Source organism: Esox lucius, chromosome 18 (genome assembly GCF_011004845.1).
Source record: "Esox lucius isolate fEsoLuc1 chromosome 18, fEsoLuc1.pri, whole genome shotgun sequence".
NCBI classification, from domain to species: domain Eukaryota; kingdom Metazoa; phylum Chordata; class Actinopteri; order Esociformes; family Esocidae; genus Esox; species Esox lucius.
The window spans coordinates 25366075-25381069 of record NC_047586.1 but is presented as its reverse complement, the minus strand read 5'-3'; the positions used below and the strand labels follow the sequence as shown (position 1 = coordinate 25381069).

General features: G+C 41.3%; 1 protein-coding gene across 1 annotated transcript in view; it reads left to right on the top strand.

The window, feature by feature from the left end:
* The window catches only part of utrn (utrophin), a 223198-nt gene that overhangs the window by 26370 nt on the left and 181833 nt on the right, over window positions 1-14995 (top strand). The window contains 2 exon segments of the mRNA XM_029114547.2: window positions 1177-1269; window positions 13130-13207. Of these exon segments, the coding sequence (XP_028970380.2) occupies window positions 1177-1269; window positions 13130-13207 (171 nt within the window).

Here is a 14995-nt window from a genome sequence, read left to right as displayed (position 1 = left end):
TTTTTATTTTTTTTGTTTGCTCAGATTTCAACGTTATTCGTAGCCCTGCTAGTGTTTGTTTCAGTGGGTTATCGTGAAACTGTAACCGTTTCATCCCTAATAAGGAGTCAGCAATGGTCTGTTGCCACCACCTGGAAAACCATTCCTTTTTGGGAGTTGTCTTGCTGTTGCCTATCCAATGTTCTCACTTTCATTTGCACCAAATCAGGTGACTTCATTCACAATCGCTTATGCTTTCTAACTGGACAAATTGATATCCCTGATGTTTAATTGACTTGGTGTTATACTGTGATGACCACGTATTCCTTTAATAATTTTTTTTTTGCAGTATATGTGGATTGTCAGCATATACAGGATTGCTAGTAGAGTATATATTTCTTAAGCTACTTGTATGACTCAAATGTATGGAGGCAAGATTTCTACTTACAATACCTATTTGTTCATGCAAGTGTGTGGTAATACGCTTGCATGCTTGTTAATGTCAGTAGTTACCTTAGCTTTAGTTGGTTTGGTCAGCCACTTCCTTAAGGCTGCCTTGTAGTGTTGAGATAAAATCCAGGTACCCAGGTGAATTGGGTGGATACCATCTTTTGCAACCATCTCCTGTATTCTACTTTTAGAATCGCAATTGTCTGTGAAAGTTACCGTCAAACATTTGCAGGAATTATGTAACCACTTACAGTGAGGGATATTTTGTTTTGATCCTGTTGATTTTGTACGTTTGCCCACTGACAAAGACATTAGCATTCTATAATTTTAATGGTAGGTTTATTTGAACAGTGAGAGACAGAATAACACCAAAAAAAATTAGAAAAATGCATGTCAAAAATTATGAATTGATTTCATTTTAATGAGTGGTTTGTTTTATAATTAAGTTTTTCTGTGGCATACAGCGACTGAATCAGTTATAAAATCATGCTTTAACTGTTCTTAGATGCCTTTCATGATGTTTGATCTCACATGAACAACAATAGAATATGTTTATGGGTGTTTGCGCAGAATGTTTGGGATTATTGCAGTAATATCATTCACTCTAACAGCACCTGTGCAAAAAGTGTGAAAAATTAAAATATTCCTAACTGAAAATGTACTAAATTGCGCATGCAACATCATTAAAAATCAGTGTGGCATAATGTTGGCCTACTGTGACAAATCTTTTTTTTTTTTATGTTATAGACAGGGAAGTCACCCATTAAAGACATGTTCAGTGACCTGCAGGATGGCAAGAAGCTTCTGGAACTACTCGAGGGACTCACAGGAAACATCCTGGTCAGTATGTGTGTGTGCGGGCTGGTCTTGACATGTTTCACACACACACACACACACACACACACACACACACACACACACACACACACACACACATTCATTCCACCAGTGGATCTGCAGTATAGCACCTCTAGCCCAGTGTCCAACATGTCACCGGTCCTCTCTCTGACACTAATGCCCTAATTGACGACCAATGCCCCACTGTGATATTCAAGAATATGTATGGTTTTGAAATAGGAACGTTATCCTTGTTCTTTCCATGTTTCTTAGAGACATTTCTGTAAGCATGTGTGTGACCATCGTTAATGCTTTGCACTGTGCATGCATGTGCAAAATCGTCAATTGACAAAGACACTACCATAGACATGCAATAAATAATTTTAGTAATGTCAATTACATGGATGTTGACCCTTGACATGTTATGAGTTGAAGCTTAAGTACTCTGAGCAGCTTAGGCAAAATGTGGGAAACCAAATGTTCTGTAACAGTCAAAAGTTTGGACTCACCTACTCATTCAATTGTTTTGTATTGATATGGTATTTCTTAAAATTTCCTGTTTTCTATATTGTAAAATAATATTGAAAGAATCAAAACTATGATAAAACACTTATGGAATCATATAGTAGACAAAAACATTTTAAACAGATCTAAATACATTTCATATTGTCGATTCTGCAAAGTAGCCAGCCTTAGCCTTGATGACAGCTTTGCACACTTTCCATTCTCTCAACCATCTTCATTCTCTTAACCATCTTCACCTGGAATTCCATTAACAGTTTTGACTTACAAAAATGTAAACGTTTTTGTGGAATTTATTTATTTCTGAATGTATTTGAGAATCTTTGAGAGAATAGCAAAAGTGTACAAAATGAATGGTGGTTACTATGAAGAATCTAAAATATGAATGTATTTTGATTTGTTGAAAACCTTTTTTGGTTACTAGATGATTCCATGTGTTATTTCATAATTTTGATGTTTTCAATATTATTCTATAACGTGGAAATGATAAAAAATGTTTGAATGAGTAAGTGTCCAAAAGTTTTGACAGGTGTTGTAGTGTTTCTAAAGATTCAGTTGTGATTCAATGTTCCAAAGCTTTCCCTTGCCATAGGACTGCTGCAGACGGACGAGGAAGAGCCAAGATAATGAGATTTGATCAATTACAGAGGATATAAAAAGTCTAGACACCCCTGTTAAAATGGCAGGTTTTTGTGATTTAAAGGAATGAGACAAAGATAAATCATGTCAGAACATTTTCCACTTTTAATGTGACCTATAATGTGAACAATTAAATTGAGAAACAAACTGAAATCTTTGAGAGGGGAAAATGAAAAATAAAAACCTTTCAATAACCTGGTTGCAGAAGTGTGCATACCCTCTTATAACTGGGGATGTGGCTGTGTTCTGAATTAACCAATCACATTCAAGTTCATGTTAAATAGAAGTCATTACACACCTGCCATCATTTAAAGTGACTCTGATTAATCACAAATAAAGTTGAGCTTCCAAAGCATCAGAGGGATGTCATTGTTGAAAGATTTCAGTCAGGAGAAGGGTACCAAAGAATTTCCAAAGCATTAGATATACCATGGAACACAGTGAAGACAGTCATCATCAAGTGGAGAAAATATGGCACAACAGAGACATTACCAAAAACTGGACGTCCCTCCAAAGTTGATGAAAAGACGAGAAGAAAACTGGTCAGGGAGGCTTCCAAGAGGCCTACAGCAATTTCTTGCAAGTACTGGCTGTGTGCTACATGTGACAACAATCTCCCGTATTATTCATATGAATGGGCTATGGGGTAGGGTGGCAAAACAGCCTTTTCTTATAACGAAAAACTTCCAAGCCCGGCTGAAGTTTGCAAAAACAAAAATCAAGTCCCCCAAAAGCACGTGGGAAAATGTTATGGTCTGATGAAACCAAGGTTGAACTTTTTGGCCATAATTCCAAGGTATGTTTGGCACAAAAACAACACTACCCAAAGAACAACACATTACCCAAAGAACACCATATCCACAGTGAAGCATGGTGGTGGCAGCATCATGCTTTGGGGCTGTTTTTCTTCAGCTGGAACCGGGGCCTTAGTCAAGGTGGAGGGAATTATGAACAATTCCAAATACAAGGCAATTTTGGCACAAAACCTTCAGGCGTAAGTTAGAAAGACGAAGATTAAGAGAAAGTTCACTTTTCAGCACCACAACGACCCAAAGCACACATCCAAATTCACAAAAGCATGGCTTCACCAGAAGATGATTAACATTTTGGAATGGCCCAGCAAGAGCCCAGACCTTAATCCAATTGAACATCTGTGAAGTGATCTGAAGAGGGCTGTGCCCAGGAGATGTCCTCACAATCTGACAGATTTGGAGCGCTTTTGCAAAGAAGAGTGGGTAAATATTGCCACATCAAGATGTGCCATGCTAATAAACTCCTCCCCAAATAGACTGAGTGCTGTAATAAAATTAAAAGGTTCTTCAACAAAGTATTAGTTTAAGGGTGTGCACACTTATGCAACCAGGTTATTGTGAGTTTTTTATTTTTCTCAAAGATTTCAGTTGGTTTTTCAATTGAATTGTTCACTTTATAGGTCACATTAAAGGTGGAAAAAGTTCTGACATGATTTATCTTTGTCTCATTCTTCTACGTCACAAGAACCTGGCATTTTAACAGGGGTGTGTAGACTTTTTATATCCAATGTATTTGTGATAATAAGTGGCTTCATATAATCACTATCCTTAAATAAAAGACAGTTTATTTGCATGATTAGTCATATTTTCAAAATCAGTGCCAAAATATTTTCTGCCAGGCGATGCAAACTTATGAGCAAATTTATGAGCACGAAGGCATGTCTCACCTTCAATACTCAAATATACCACAGGCCTATTCAGAACTGGGTAAAACTGCTTTTGAATATTTTTCCCCACATTCATGGAATGCCACTCAGGGTGATCATAGTGTTTAAGTGTCATTTTAGACATTTAACTTTATTGTAAATATATTGTCAATTGTGGAAAGAAGAGGCCCATTGAAGAATGTTTTCAACTGACTTGCCTTCATGAGGATGTTATTTCCTTATTACTGAAATCTTATTTTCAAACAATTTATTATAAGTGTTTTAATTGAGAATCATGTGACGACACCAGTCAAAATGTTATACGGGATAACGTTTATGAGTTACAGTGGGGAGAACAAGTATTTGATTCACTACCGATTTTGCAGGTTGTCCCACTTACAAAGCATGTAGAAGTCTGTAATTTTTTATCATAGGTACTCTTCAACTGTGAATGATGGAATCTAAAACAAAAATCCAGAAAATCACATTGTATGATTCTTAAGTAATTCATTTGCATTTTATTGCATGCCATAAGTATTTGATACATCAGAAAAGCAGAACTCAATATTTGGTTCAGAAACCTTTGTTTGCAATTACAGAGATTATACGTTTTCTGTAGTTCTTGATCAGGTTTGTGTACACTGCAGCAGGGATTTTGGCCCACTCCTCCATAGAGACCTTCTCCATATCCTTCAGGTTTCAGGGCTGTCGCTGGGCAATACGGACTTTCAGCTCCCTCCAAAGATTTTCTATTGGGTTCAGGTCTGGCGACTGGCTAGGTCAGTCCAGGACCTTGAGAGGCTTCTTACGGAGCCACTCATTAGTTGCCCTGGCTGTGTGTTTCGGGTCGTTGTCATACTGGAAGACCCAGCCATGACCCATCTTCGGTGCTCTTGCTGAGGGAAGGAGGTTGTTGGCCAAGATTTCACGATACATGGCCCCATCCATCCTCCCCTCAATACGGTGCAGTCGTCCTGTCCCCTTTGCAGAAAAGCATCCCCAAACAATTATGTTTCCACCTTCCAGATAGTCTTTGGCAAACTTCAGACGGGCCTGGACTAGGGTTGGGTATCGTTTGAATTTGAACGATTCTGATTCCTTGTTTCGAATCCGGTTTCCGATTCTTTTAAAAGGCAGGGTCAAAAAAGTTTAAGATATTTTAAATGAGCTAGCTAACCAACAGTCTTTCTGAAGGAAATAGTCTGACCTTCTCCATACATTTTAATTCTATGAACTTTTTTATTTTTATGAACTTTACTATGAATTTCTCACAGGGCTGTTTTCAACTACAATATAAATATCAAATCTATGAACTTGAATATAAATATTATAAATTATGAATATATTTTCACAGGGATACACTTTCCTCAAGAGAGTTTTATTTTTGAAAACCTCATGAAAACACATATACACATGAGTGTATGATGCTGCAGGAACTTAAACATGTTACCGTGCTCTCACTGAGGGGCTAACCTGGTGCAGAATAGGAAATAAGCAATAAGAAACAACTTGTAAAACTCAGTCCAGATTAGCAGCAGGTACAGTATTAAATCAGAAACGGTTCTTGTTTAGGAAAATTATCATATCTGCCTTCTCCTGCTGTGGAGAAAACACGTTCTCTGGGTGTAGAAGAAGCTTGAACTGCTCACCCCTGAACACCCGACGCTAAGTATCATTAAAATGCCTTATCATTTTAATTATTGTAGCAACAAAACGGAGGAGAATTATCGTTCGGAGGGGAATGATCGGCAGGCATGTTCTACTGGTGGCCTTGAAAAACTAAAAACTTTAGTAATCGGCGATTCCATTACCCGCAGTATCAGACTAAAGAATCAGCCGGCGATTGTACACTGTATACCGGGGGCAGAGCCACCGACGTAGCCGCGAATCTGGGGCTGGTGCTAGCAAAGTCTAAAACTGGCAAGTATAGAGAGTGAGGAGATACTGTTATTCACGTTGGAACCAACAACGTTAGGATGAAACAGTCAGAGGTTACGAAGTTCTGTTTAGAAAAGCAAAACCACACTGGTGGACACTTCTTCGTTGGTGTTCAGCGGTTTCTTCTTCCGGTCGGCAGACTGTGAATTGAAACTAGGAATCGAAATTTAAACTTTTGAACGATACCGGGAAAATCGCGAAGTTCGTCCCGGTTCCAATCAATACTCGATACTCAATACCCAAGCCTAGCCTGGACATGCGCTGGCTTGAGCAGGGGACCTTACGTGCGTGGCAGGATTTTAATCCATGACGGCGTAGTCTGTTACTAATGGTTTTCTTTGAGACTGTGGTCCCAGCGCTCTTCAGGTCATTGACCAGGTCCTGCCGTGTAGTTCTGGGCTGATCCCTCACCTTCTTTATGATCATTGATGCCCCACGAGGTGAGATCTTGCATGGAGCCCCAGACCGAGGGAGATTGACTGTCATCTTGAACCTCTTCCATTTTCTAATAATTGCGCCAACAGTTGTTGCCTTCTCACCAAGCTGCTTGCATATTGTCCTGTAGCCCATCCCAGCCTTGTGCAGGTCTACAATTTTATCCCTGATGTCCTTACACAGCTCTCTGGTCTTGGCCATTGTGGAGAGGTTGGTGTCTGTTTTGTTGAGTGTGTGGACAGGTGTCTTTTATACAGGTAACGAGTTCAAACAGGTGCAGTTAATACAGGTAATGAGTGGAGAATAGCAGGGCTTCTTAAAGAAAAACGAACAAGTCTGTGACAGCCGGATTTCATACTGGTTTGTAGGTGATCAAATATTTATGTCATGCAATAAAATGCACATTAATTATTTAAAAATCATACAATGTGATTTTCTGGATTTTTTTTCTCCAGATTCTGTCACTCACAGTTGAAGAGTACCTATGATAAAAAATCATACCAGACTTTTACAAAATGAGAGACTTTTACATGCTTTGTAAGTGGGAAAACCTGCAAAATCGGCAGTGTATCAAATACTTGTTCTCCCCACTGTATACAAATATCATCATCATCTTCTCCGCTTCATCGGGGCCGGGTCGCTGGGGCAGCAGTCTAAGCAGAGATGTCCAAGACTTTCCCTCTCCCCAGACACTTCCTCCAGCTCTTCCGGGGGGACACCGAGGCGTTCCCAGGCCAGCCGGGAGACATGAAATTCAACACTACTCTTGTTTGCTCCTTGGGGTTTAAGGCCGGGTGTCTCTGTAAAGCACTTTGTGACAACTGCTGTTGTCGGCTCTACTCTGAGCTCCTCCCGGGTGACCGAGCTTCTCACCCTATCTCTAAGGGATCGCCCAGCCACCCTGTGGAGAAAGCTCATTTTGGCCGCCTGTATCCGGGATCTTGTCCTTTCGGTTATGACCCAAAGCTCATGACCATAGGTGAGAGTAGGAATGTAGATTGACCGGTAAATCGAGACCTTTGACTTGCGGCTCAGCTCTTTCTTCACCACGACAGACCAATACATCGACCGCATTACTGCAGAAGCTGCACCGATCTGTCTGTCAATCTCCCGTTTCATCCTTCCCTCACTCGATAAAAATTACAAACAGAACCGGCGACAAAGGGCAGTCCTGCCGGAGTCCAACATGCACTGGGAACAAGTCTGACTTACTGCCGGTAATGCGGACCAAGCTCCTGCTTCGGTTGTACAGGGACCTGACAGCCCTTAGCAAAGGACCCAGGACCCCATATTCCTGAAGCAACCTCCACAGGATGCCGCGAGGGACACAGTCGAATGCCTTCTCCAAATCCACAAAACACATGTGGACTGGTTGGGCAAACTCCCATGAACCCTCCAACACCCCATAGAGGGTATAGAGCTGGTCCAGTGTTCCACGGCCCGGACGAAAACCACACTGTTCCTCCTGAATCTGAGGTTCTACTATCGGCCGTATTCTTCTCTCCAGTACCCTGGCATAGACTTTCCCGGGGAGGTTGAGAAGTGTGAAAAAGAGGGACCACCACACCGGTCTGTCATCCCAGAGGCATTGTCCCCGACCGCCACGCGATGTTGCTCAGGCGTGTCAGCCAAGAGAGCCCCACAACATACAGAGACTTGAGGTACTCAGGGCGGATCTCATCCACCCCCGGTGCCTTGCCACCGAGGAGTTTCTTGACTACCTCTGTGACTTCAGCCTGGGTGATGGACGAGTCCACCTCTGAGCCCTCATCCTCTGCTTCCTCAATAGAAGACTTGATGGCGGGATTGAGGAGATCCTCGAAGTACTCCTTCCACTGCCCGACGACATCCCCATTTGAGGTCAACAGCTGCCCACCTCTACTGTAAACAGCGTTGGTAGGGCACTGTTTCCCTCTCCTGAGGCGCCGGATGGTTTGCCAGAATCTCTTCGAGGCCAGCCGATAGTCCTTCTCCACGGCCTCACTGAACTCCTCCCAGGCCCGAGTTTTTGCCTCCACAACCACCCGGGCTGCAGTACGCTTGGCCTGCCGGTACCCGTCAGCTGCCTCAGGAGCCTAGGGTGTCCTGGTGCCACGTGCACTGATGGACACCCTTATGCTTGAACATGGTGTTCGTTATGGACAAACTGTGACTAGCGCAGAAGTCCAATAACTGAACACCGCTCGGGTTCAGATCAGGGGGGCCGTTCCTCCCAATCTCGCCCCTCCAGGTGTCACTGTTTTTGCCCACGTGGGCTTTGAAGTCCCCCAGTAGAAGGATGGAGTCCCCAGTTGGAGCACTTTCCAGCACCCCTCGCAGAGACTCCAAGAAGGTTGGGTACTCTGCACTGCCATTCGGCCCATAGGCACAAACAACAGTGAGAGACCTATCCCGACCCGTAGGCGCAGGGAAATGACCCTCTCGTTCACCGGGGTAAACTCTAACACATGGCGGCAGAGCTGGGGAGATATAAGCAAACCCACACCAGCCCGCCGCCTCTCACCATGGGCAATGAGTGGTGAATAGTCCATCCTCTCTCAAGGAGTGTGGTTCCAGAGCCCAAGCCGTGCGTAGAGGTGACCCTGACTACCTCTAGTCGGAACCTATCAACCTCACGCACAATCTCAGGCTCCTTCCCCGCCAGCGAGGTGATGTTCCACGTCCCTAGAGCTAGTTTCCGTGTCCAGGGATCGGTCTAGGCCACCGCCTTCGACTGCCGCCCGATCCTCTCTGCACCGGCCCCTTATGGTCCCTCCCGCAGGTGGTGAGCCCACGGGAAGGTGGCCCCACGTCTCTCCACCAGGCGCTCGCATACGAGCCCCAACCCCGGGCCTGGCTCCAGGGTGGGGCCCCGGCTGCGCTATACCGGGCGACGTCACAGACCTCAAGATTTTTCTCATCATTAAAGGGTTTTGAACCGCTCTTTGTCTGACCCGTCGCCTAGGACCTGTTTGCCTTGGCACACCCTACCAGGGGCATATAGCCCCAGACAACATAGCTCCTAGGGTCACTCGGGTACTCAAACCCCTCCACCACGTTAGGTGGCAGTTCATGGAGAGGAGATTTTGATTTGTCGAGTAGCATATATTGTTTGTATTATGTAGTAATTGTCAAGGAAGTTGTTTGTATCATTTGTAAGTTGATTGAAATTGAAATTCAACCAAATCTCTGATCTTTCATCTGGGAGTATCGCCATTTCATCCATTGACGTCATTCAGTGAGGGGTGATTAGCACCTGGGTACCATTAGCGGGTGTCTGGGTACCAACGCCAAGTGGCGTGTGACAACGAAACCATGCAATATATGCCTGTTTAGGAAATGTCATGGAAGGGATGAGGGTGTAGCTTTCTAAATGGCAATTTTATTTAATTACAAACTCAAACAATTAAAATGTCTCGGTTTCAACATTTATGTTGTCTTTATACTATTTTCAATTAAGTATAGATATAAATGATTTGCAAGTCATTGCATTCTGTTTTATTTGCATTTTATTCAGCGTCCCAACTTTTTTGGGAACGGAGTTGTAATTATTGGCCATACTAATTTAGAACTAATCAATTCATATGTACCCCTTTGAAACTGAACTGATAGACAAGAATGCCATATGTCTTCCCTCCATGTTCCATTACCTGGAGCCATTTTGAACATTGCGTCTTACTCTGCACTGTGCACACCCCAGTTTGTGTGCACTCTGCACAAATGTATGTCCCAAAAACCCCTGAGTTCATTATCTGAACATGTAAAGAATTAGCCTTGTGATTGTGAACAATTAATGAACGAGAGGCATTGTTTGTATCAAAGATATGTGCTGTTCACAGGTCAATTAACACTCTTGCACCATTTTCAAAGAGTGCCCTTTTATTAGAAAGGCAACCATAAGTTCAAATGGATAATTCAAAATGTCAGTCTTACATGTCAAAGTAGTTAGAACATGAAAGGTTAAGCATAATATGCCTTATGAAGATCTGATGCAATTCATTAACTCTGTACACATTACATGACATTTGATTGTTGTGTTTATTTTGGGATTTGAAAGGTGCATCAATCATAGACAGTGCTTCGATTACGAACAATACTGTTACGTTTCAGAACAGGTTTACGATAGCCGGCAAATGCAGACTTTTCTCCAGCAAACGACTCTGAAATGTCGAAGGTGCAGCAGACATCCCTGGGCAAGGTTTAAAAATAAAAACAAGCGATGGTGCAACTGAGGCCAGCAATACTACAAAAAAGCATAGTTATTTGAAATAGCCTTCCATGCATAGCAAAACATGTTTCAATGTTTAAAAAACAGCATTGCCTAAACTCTGTTCACGGAAGTGCATATTTTCTCTGACCAATTACTTGCTTCTTTTTTCTGTAGATTTACCAGCATAATTACAAAATTCCTTAAAGACGTATTTGGCCACTCTCAAGCGCAGTAATTGCACCACATAGATTACATAACACATTGTTTTATGAGAGATGGATCTAGTGAATAGGCAGCCGATGTACAAGACAAATGATTAAAATGGTATGAGTCATAAGCCCCATTATACCTTGCGGTGTCTCCAATTTTTATTCCACCGGGGCTGTCTTCAAATAAGGTCTGTTTCGGATAGTCTTACAATGCCTCAACATTTTGGTACTATTGTAAATCCTGTGTGAACAAGTTTACGTTTGTCAACATATTTGCATCAAATCATTGTACTTTTTGTTGGGATTATATCATAATGACTATTTCAGTTCATACATTTACAACAGCTGTATCTTGAGATTGTCATGGTTTCTAGCAAAAATATTTAAGTTCAAGGCTTTTACCCTTCTTGACTCTACGCCTGAAACTCCCAGATTGCTCAATCTCTATCATCCTTGATTCAAGATATGTCTTTACCAGCTTGAGTGTTGAAAAGCTGCGATCACAAACTGCTGAAGTCACAGATATGCTATGGAAATTTTGCACAATCTGAAAAACATATTGTTGAGATCCATTGTTCTAAAGGGATTTTGCGTGCCACTGCCCTTTTCTGCCTGGAATTATTTTGTCTTGCTCAGTTCTTCGAACATTACATTTTTAAAAAACATTATAGTTTTCAAGCTCTTATTTTCTTGTCTTTCGGAAATAGTCGCAACATTACACTATTCAGCAATTTCCAAGATGTCTTACCACCTAACATCCAAGTTGAACTAATCTCTGTACATTCAAAGTAAATCAATAGTTTTACCGAGATCCAGTGATGGAGACTGATGGAGGTATTTTGTGTCACATAATTTTTTATGTCCAGAGAAACCCAATCAAATGTTAATCTATCAGTGCAAGCTGGCCCTGTGCATACACAGATCTTTCCCCATTGTTTTGATTGGCAAGTTCATGAAATGCATGTATTGTTGTTGGCAATCTGTCCATATCTATGCAGCAAGATATACCTGCATCGCCAACATGTATCACTCAGTTCCTGTAAGAGGAGCATTCATCTCCCAGGATGGCTTTTACTGTGTTGCTGAGTGCAAGGTTCAGACAATGAGCGTCACAATGAACATAGAAAGCCTGCTTTGCTAGCTCTTCAATGCATGCATGCGCATCAGAATGGAGTGATTGCCCTACTCCATTGCTCTTACAATAAAGGTCAGATCTTTCAAGGATGTGTTCCTGCTTTTGGTTGTCTCTACTTTCATCTGACAAGATCCTGAAAAGATTACTTTCTTTTTTTGGCATCCATACCATTTTGGCAAGACACTAAAATTACATTTACATTCAAATTTACAAAATGTTCTGCTGGTGTACATGGCATTACAAACTATAATAATAATTTAGTAATGGCGTTTCCTCTATAATTTGCCTGATGTTTGTCTGTGCTGTTTGAGCAATGTTTTGTGTTGCTGAAAGGGGCAAACAACTGCCACAGTTTTAATGTATTCTAAAAAAAATATATATTTTGCATGGACAACAAAGCAGCAAATATGCAGTCAAGAGTCAAGAATTTAGTTAATTTTATATTGTACCTTGATGGCTTGACATTTCTTTACGTATTGCCCTGGAGTGTCCTTGGAAATAACTTCAGGTGTGGCTACTTTGGTCCTTCTGCTCTTGATTTGGAGATATCAAGAATTAGTAATAAAATCAATGTAATAATGTAATCATAGATTGAATATTTTTTGTGAACAATTAGTGATATATACTTTGTAAATAATTTTGCCAAGCTTACAAATTCTTATTGCCTGTCATTAGACAAACTTGTTTTGAGGACGTATTTGGTCACCTTTAACAGTCTGGTTGCCTCCAGGATTTTCAAGTTAGCTAACTTTGCTATTCTGGAGAATTTACTAACTAGTTTTGTCACTCAGTTGCATGACAGTGAAACATGTCCTTCCCATGAAGCATTGAGATGCTGTTGCTTCTGGAATTGTTTTGTTCTGCTTCAAAAAAATGTGTTCTGCTGTCTTGAAAATGGTGGTGACAAGAAGGGAGGTCAGTGGGGTGACCAAGCTTTTTGTCTCTGAAATTCTCTATACAAAACACTTGTGATTACATAATCATTGTGTTACTACTTTTTTGGTCTACTGGATTCAGGATTCACTCCCTTAAGGTCCTCTTTGTGCGCTCATGTCATGCAGGATTGTTGCACCAATGTACAGTACATTCCAACAGATGTTTTCTTGTGTTGTTCTTAGACCAAAGAGCGAGGGTCCACCAGAGTTCATGCCCTCAACAACGTCAACAAAGTGCTTCAGGTCCTAAATCAAAACAATGTAAGTAAACTTTACAGCTCCTTTGCCAAATGTTTTATATTTTTTATATTATTTTCATCTGAAGTTACACAAAATTTCCAGCCCCCAAATTGGAGAGTGGGGGGCGGCCACATTGGTTGTCTAGCTTTACACCACCCTCCGTTGTATCTTTCTCACTTAAGTGAAAACATTTTAATGGCATGGAAACAGTTACTAAAAAAGAAACTGGACGAGAGAGAAAATAATCAAAAAGTTAAAAAACACTTTAGAAGTCTAAAGACATTTCAAATATATGACTAGCTATGTTCAACTATGTGTAAATTGTTATAGTTGAAATGTCCAAGGCCAAATAACCATTGTGTATCTCTATTTTTACAATGTTGTTTGTGTTCCAGGTTTCATGGCAATGAATCAATTTATGTTTTGATTACAAATTCTTTGTAGGTCTGTATGATTTGAGGGAAATGTGTGTTTTTTGGACAGTGTGCATGAACTGCACATAGCCTGTATTTTATCTGGAACCAGGTCTGCTTTTTAAAAAGGCCATGCTCTGTGAATCTATACATGTTTTTCTTTGAGTCTTTCAAAGTGGTTGGGTATTCTGCTGCTGTGTGTAATGTATGTTTAGGGTGAGATGGCATTCCAATCTTATGAGAATTGCTTTCTTTCATTATAGCTTATTTCTGGATTTTCATGATTAGTGGGTATAGTCCTAACATTTTGCTTTGTACAAATTATTTGGGGTTTTGTATTGGATTTGGGAGATAATATTTCTAGACTTCTGCATCCTTTCAGTGATTTCTGGGTTGGTAAGTGGAGCCCCTCATCTCCATAGAGGTCAATGAGTTGTATGCCTGACAGGACTGTTTTTAGCCAAATCCCAAGTAGCTTGACATGTTCTAATGTTCTTTTTGATGGCTTAGAAGGTTCTGTCTCTGTCTCGATCTCTGTCACTCTCTTGCTCTCTGTTTCCCAGTACAATGGTCAGTGGCAGTTGGCGATAAGATGGGTTCTGTGCATGGAGAGCTGACGTACATATCCCTATCCACACTGATAGAAAACCAACATGCCATCATGTGTGGATGGACACACACACACAGACACACAGATACAGACAGCTTGTGGGGGTGATCGATGCATGTCCACTTACACACAGCTACTATCCACAGACCTGGAGGAATAACTCTCTCACTTTCCTCAGAATCAGGTGTGTCTGTTAGGAGAGCTGGACCTGGTCAGGTTTAGTAGCTCTGGGGTCGATACCCTGTCATAAACATCTAGCCACCCAGACAGGTGGCAGATGGATAGTTTAGTGTTGATTACTGTCAGTTTTGGTACACAAGGTGTGTGATAAAGGCAGGCAGGATGAGTTTAATGGAGGTTGGTGTTTACAGTTTAACTAACTGGCTAAGGGGCAAGTCGCTGACGTTCTGACCTGAGGAATAATGTTCCAGAATGTTCCCTTCTACCCCCAATGTGCGTACGTACATGTAATCACTTCATCAGTCCATGCTCAACGGCTTCTCACATGATTAGGTGGGTGTCACGGGGTGTTGACGATATTGTTTCACACTGTTAATCCACATTAGCACTTTTACATATGTGGTTTTGGGATTTCACTTGGTCACATGCAGAAGGTGTGAGGTGAGGACAGATAGCTGTGGCTGACTAAGTCAGTTGTTAGATTTTAGTCTGTGATTTAGGGCTTTAGGAAGATCTGTGCTTTCAGAGCTTTGCTATTTAATATACTTTATTTTTTAAGGAAAGTTTTAGTAAAAGATTCACCGTACATTGGGTCATCTTGAAACA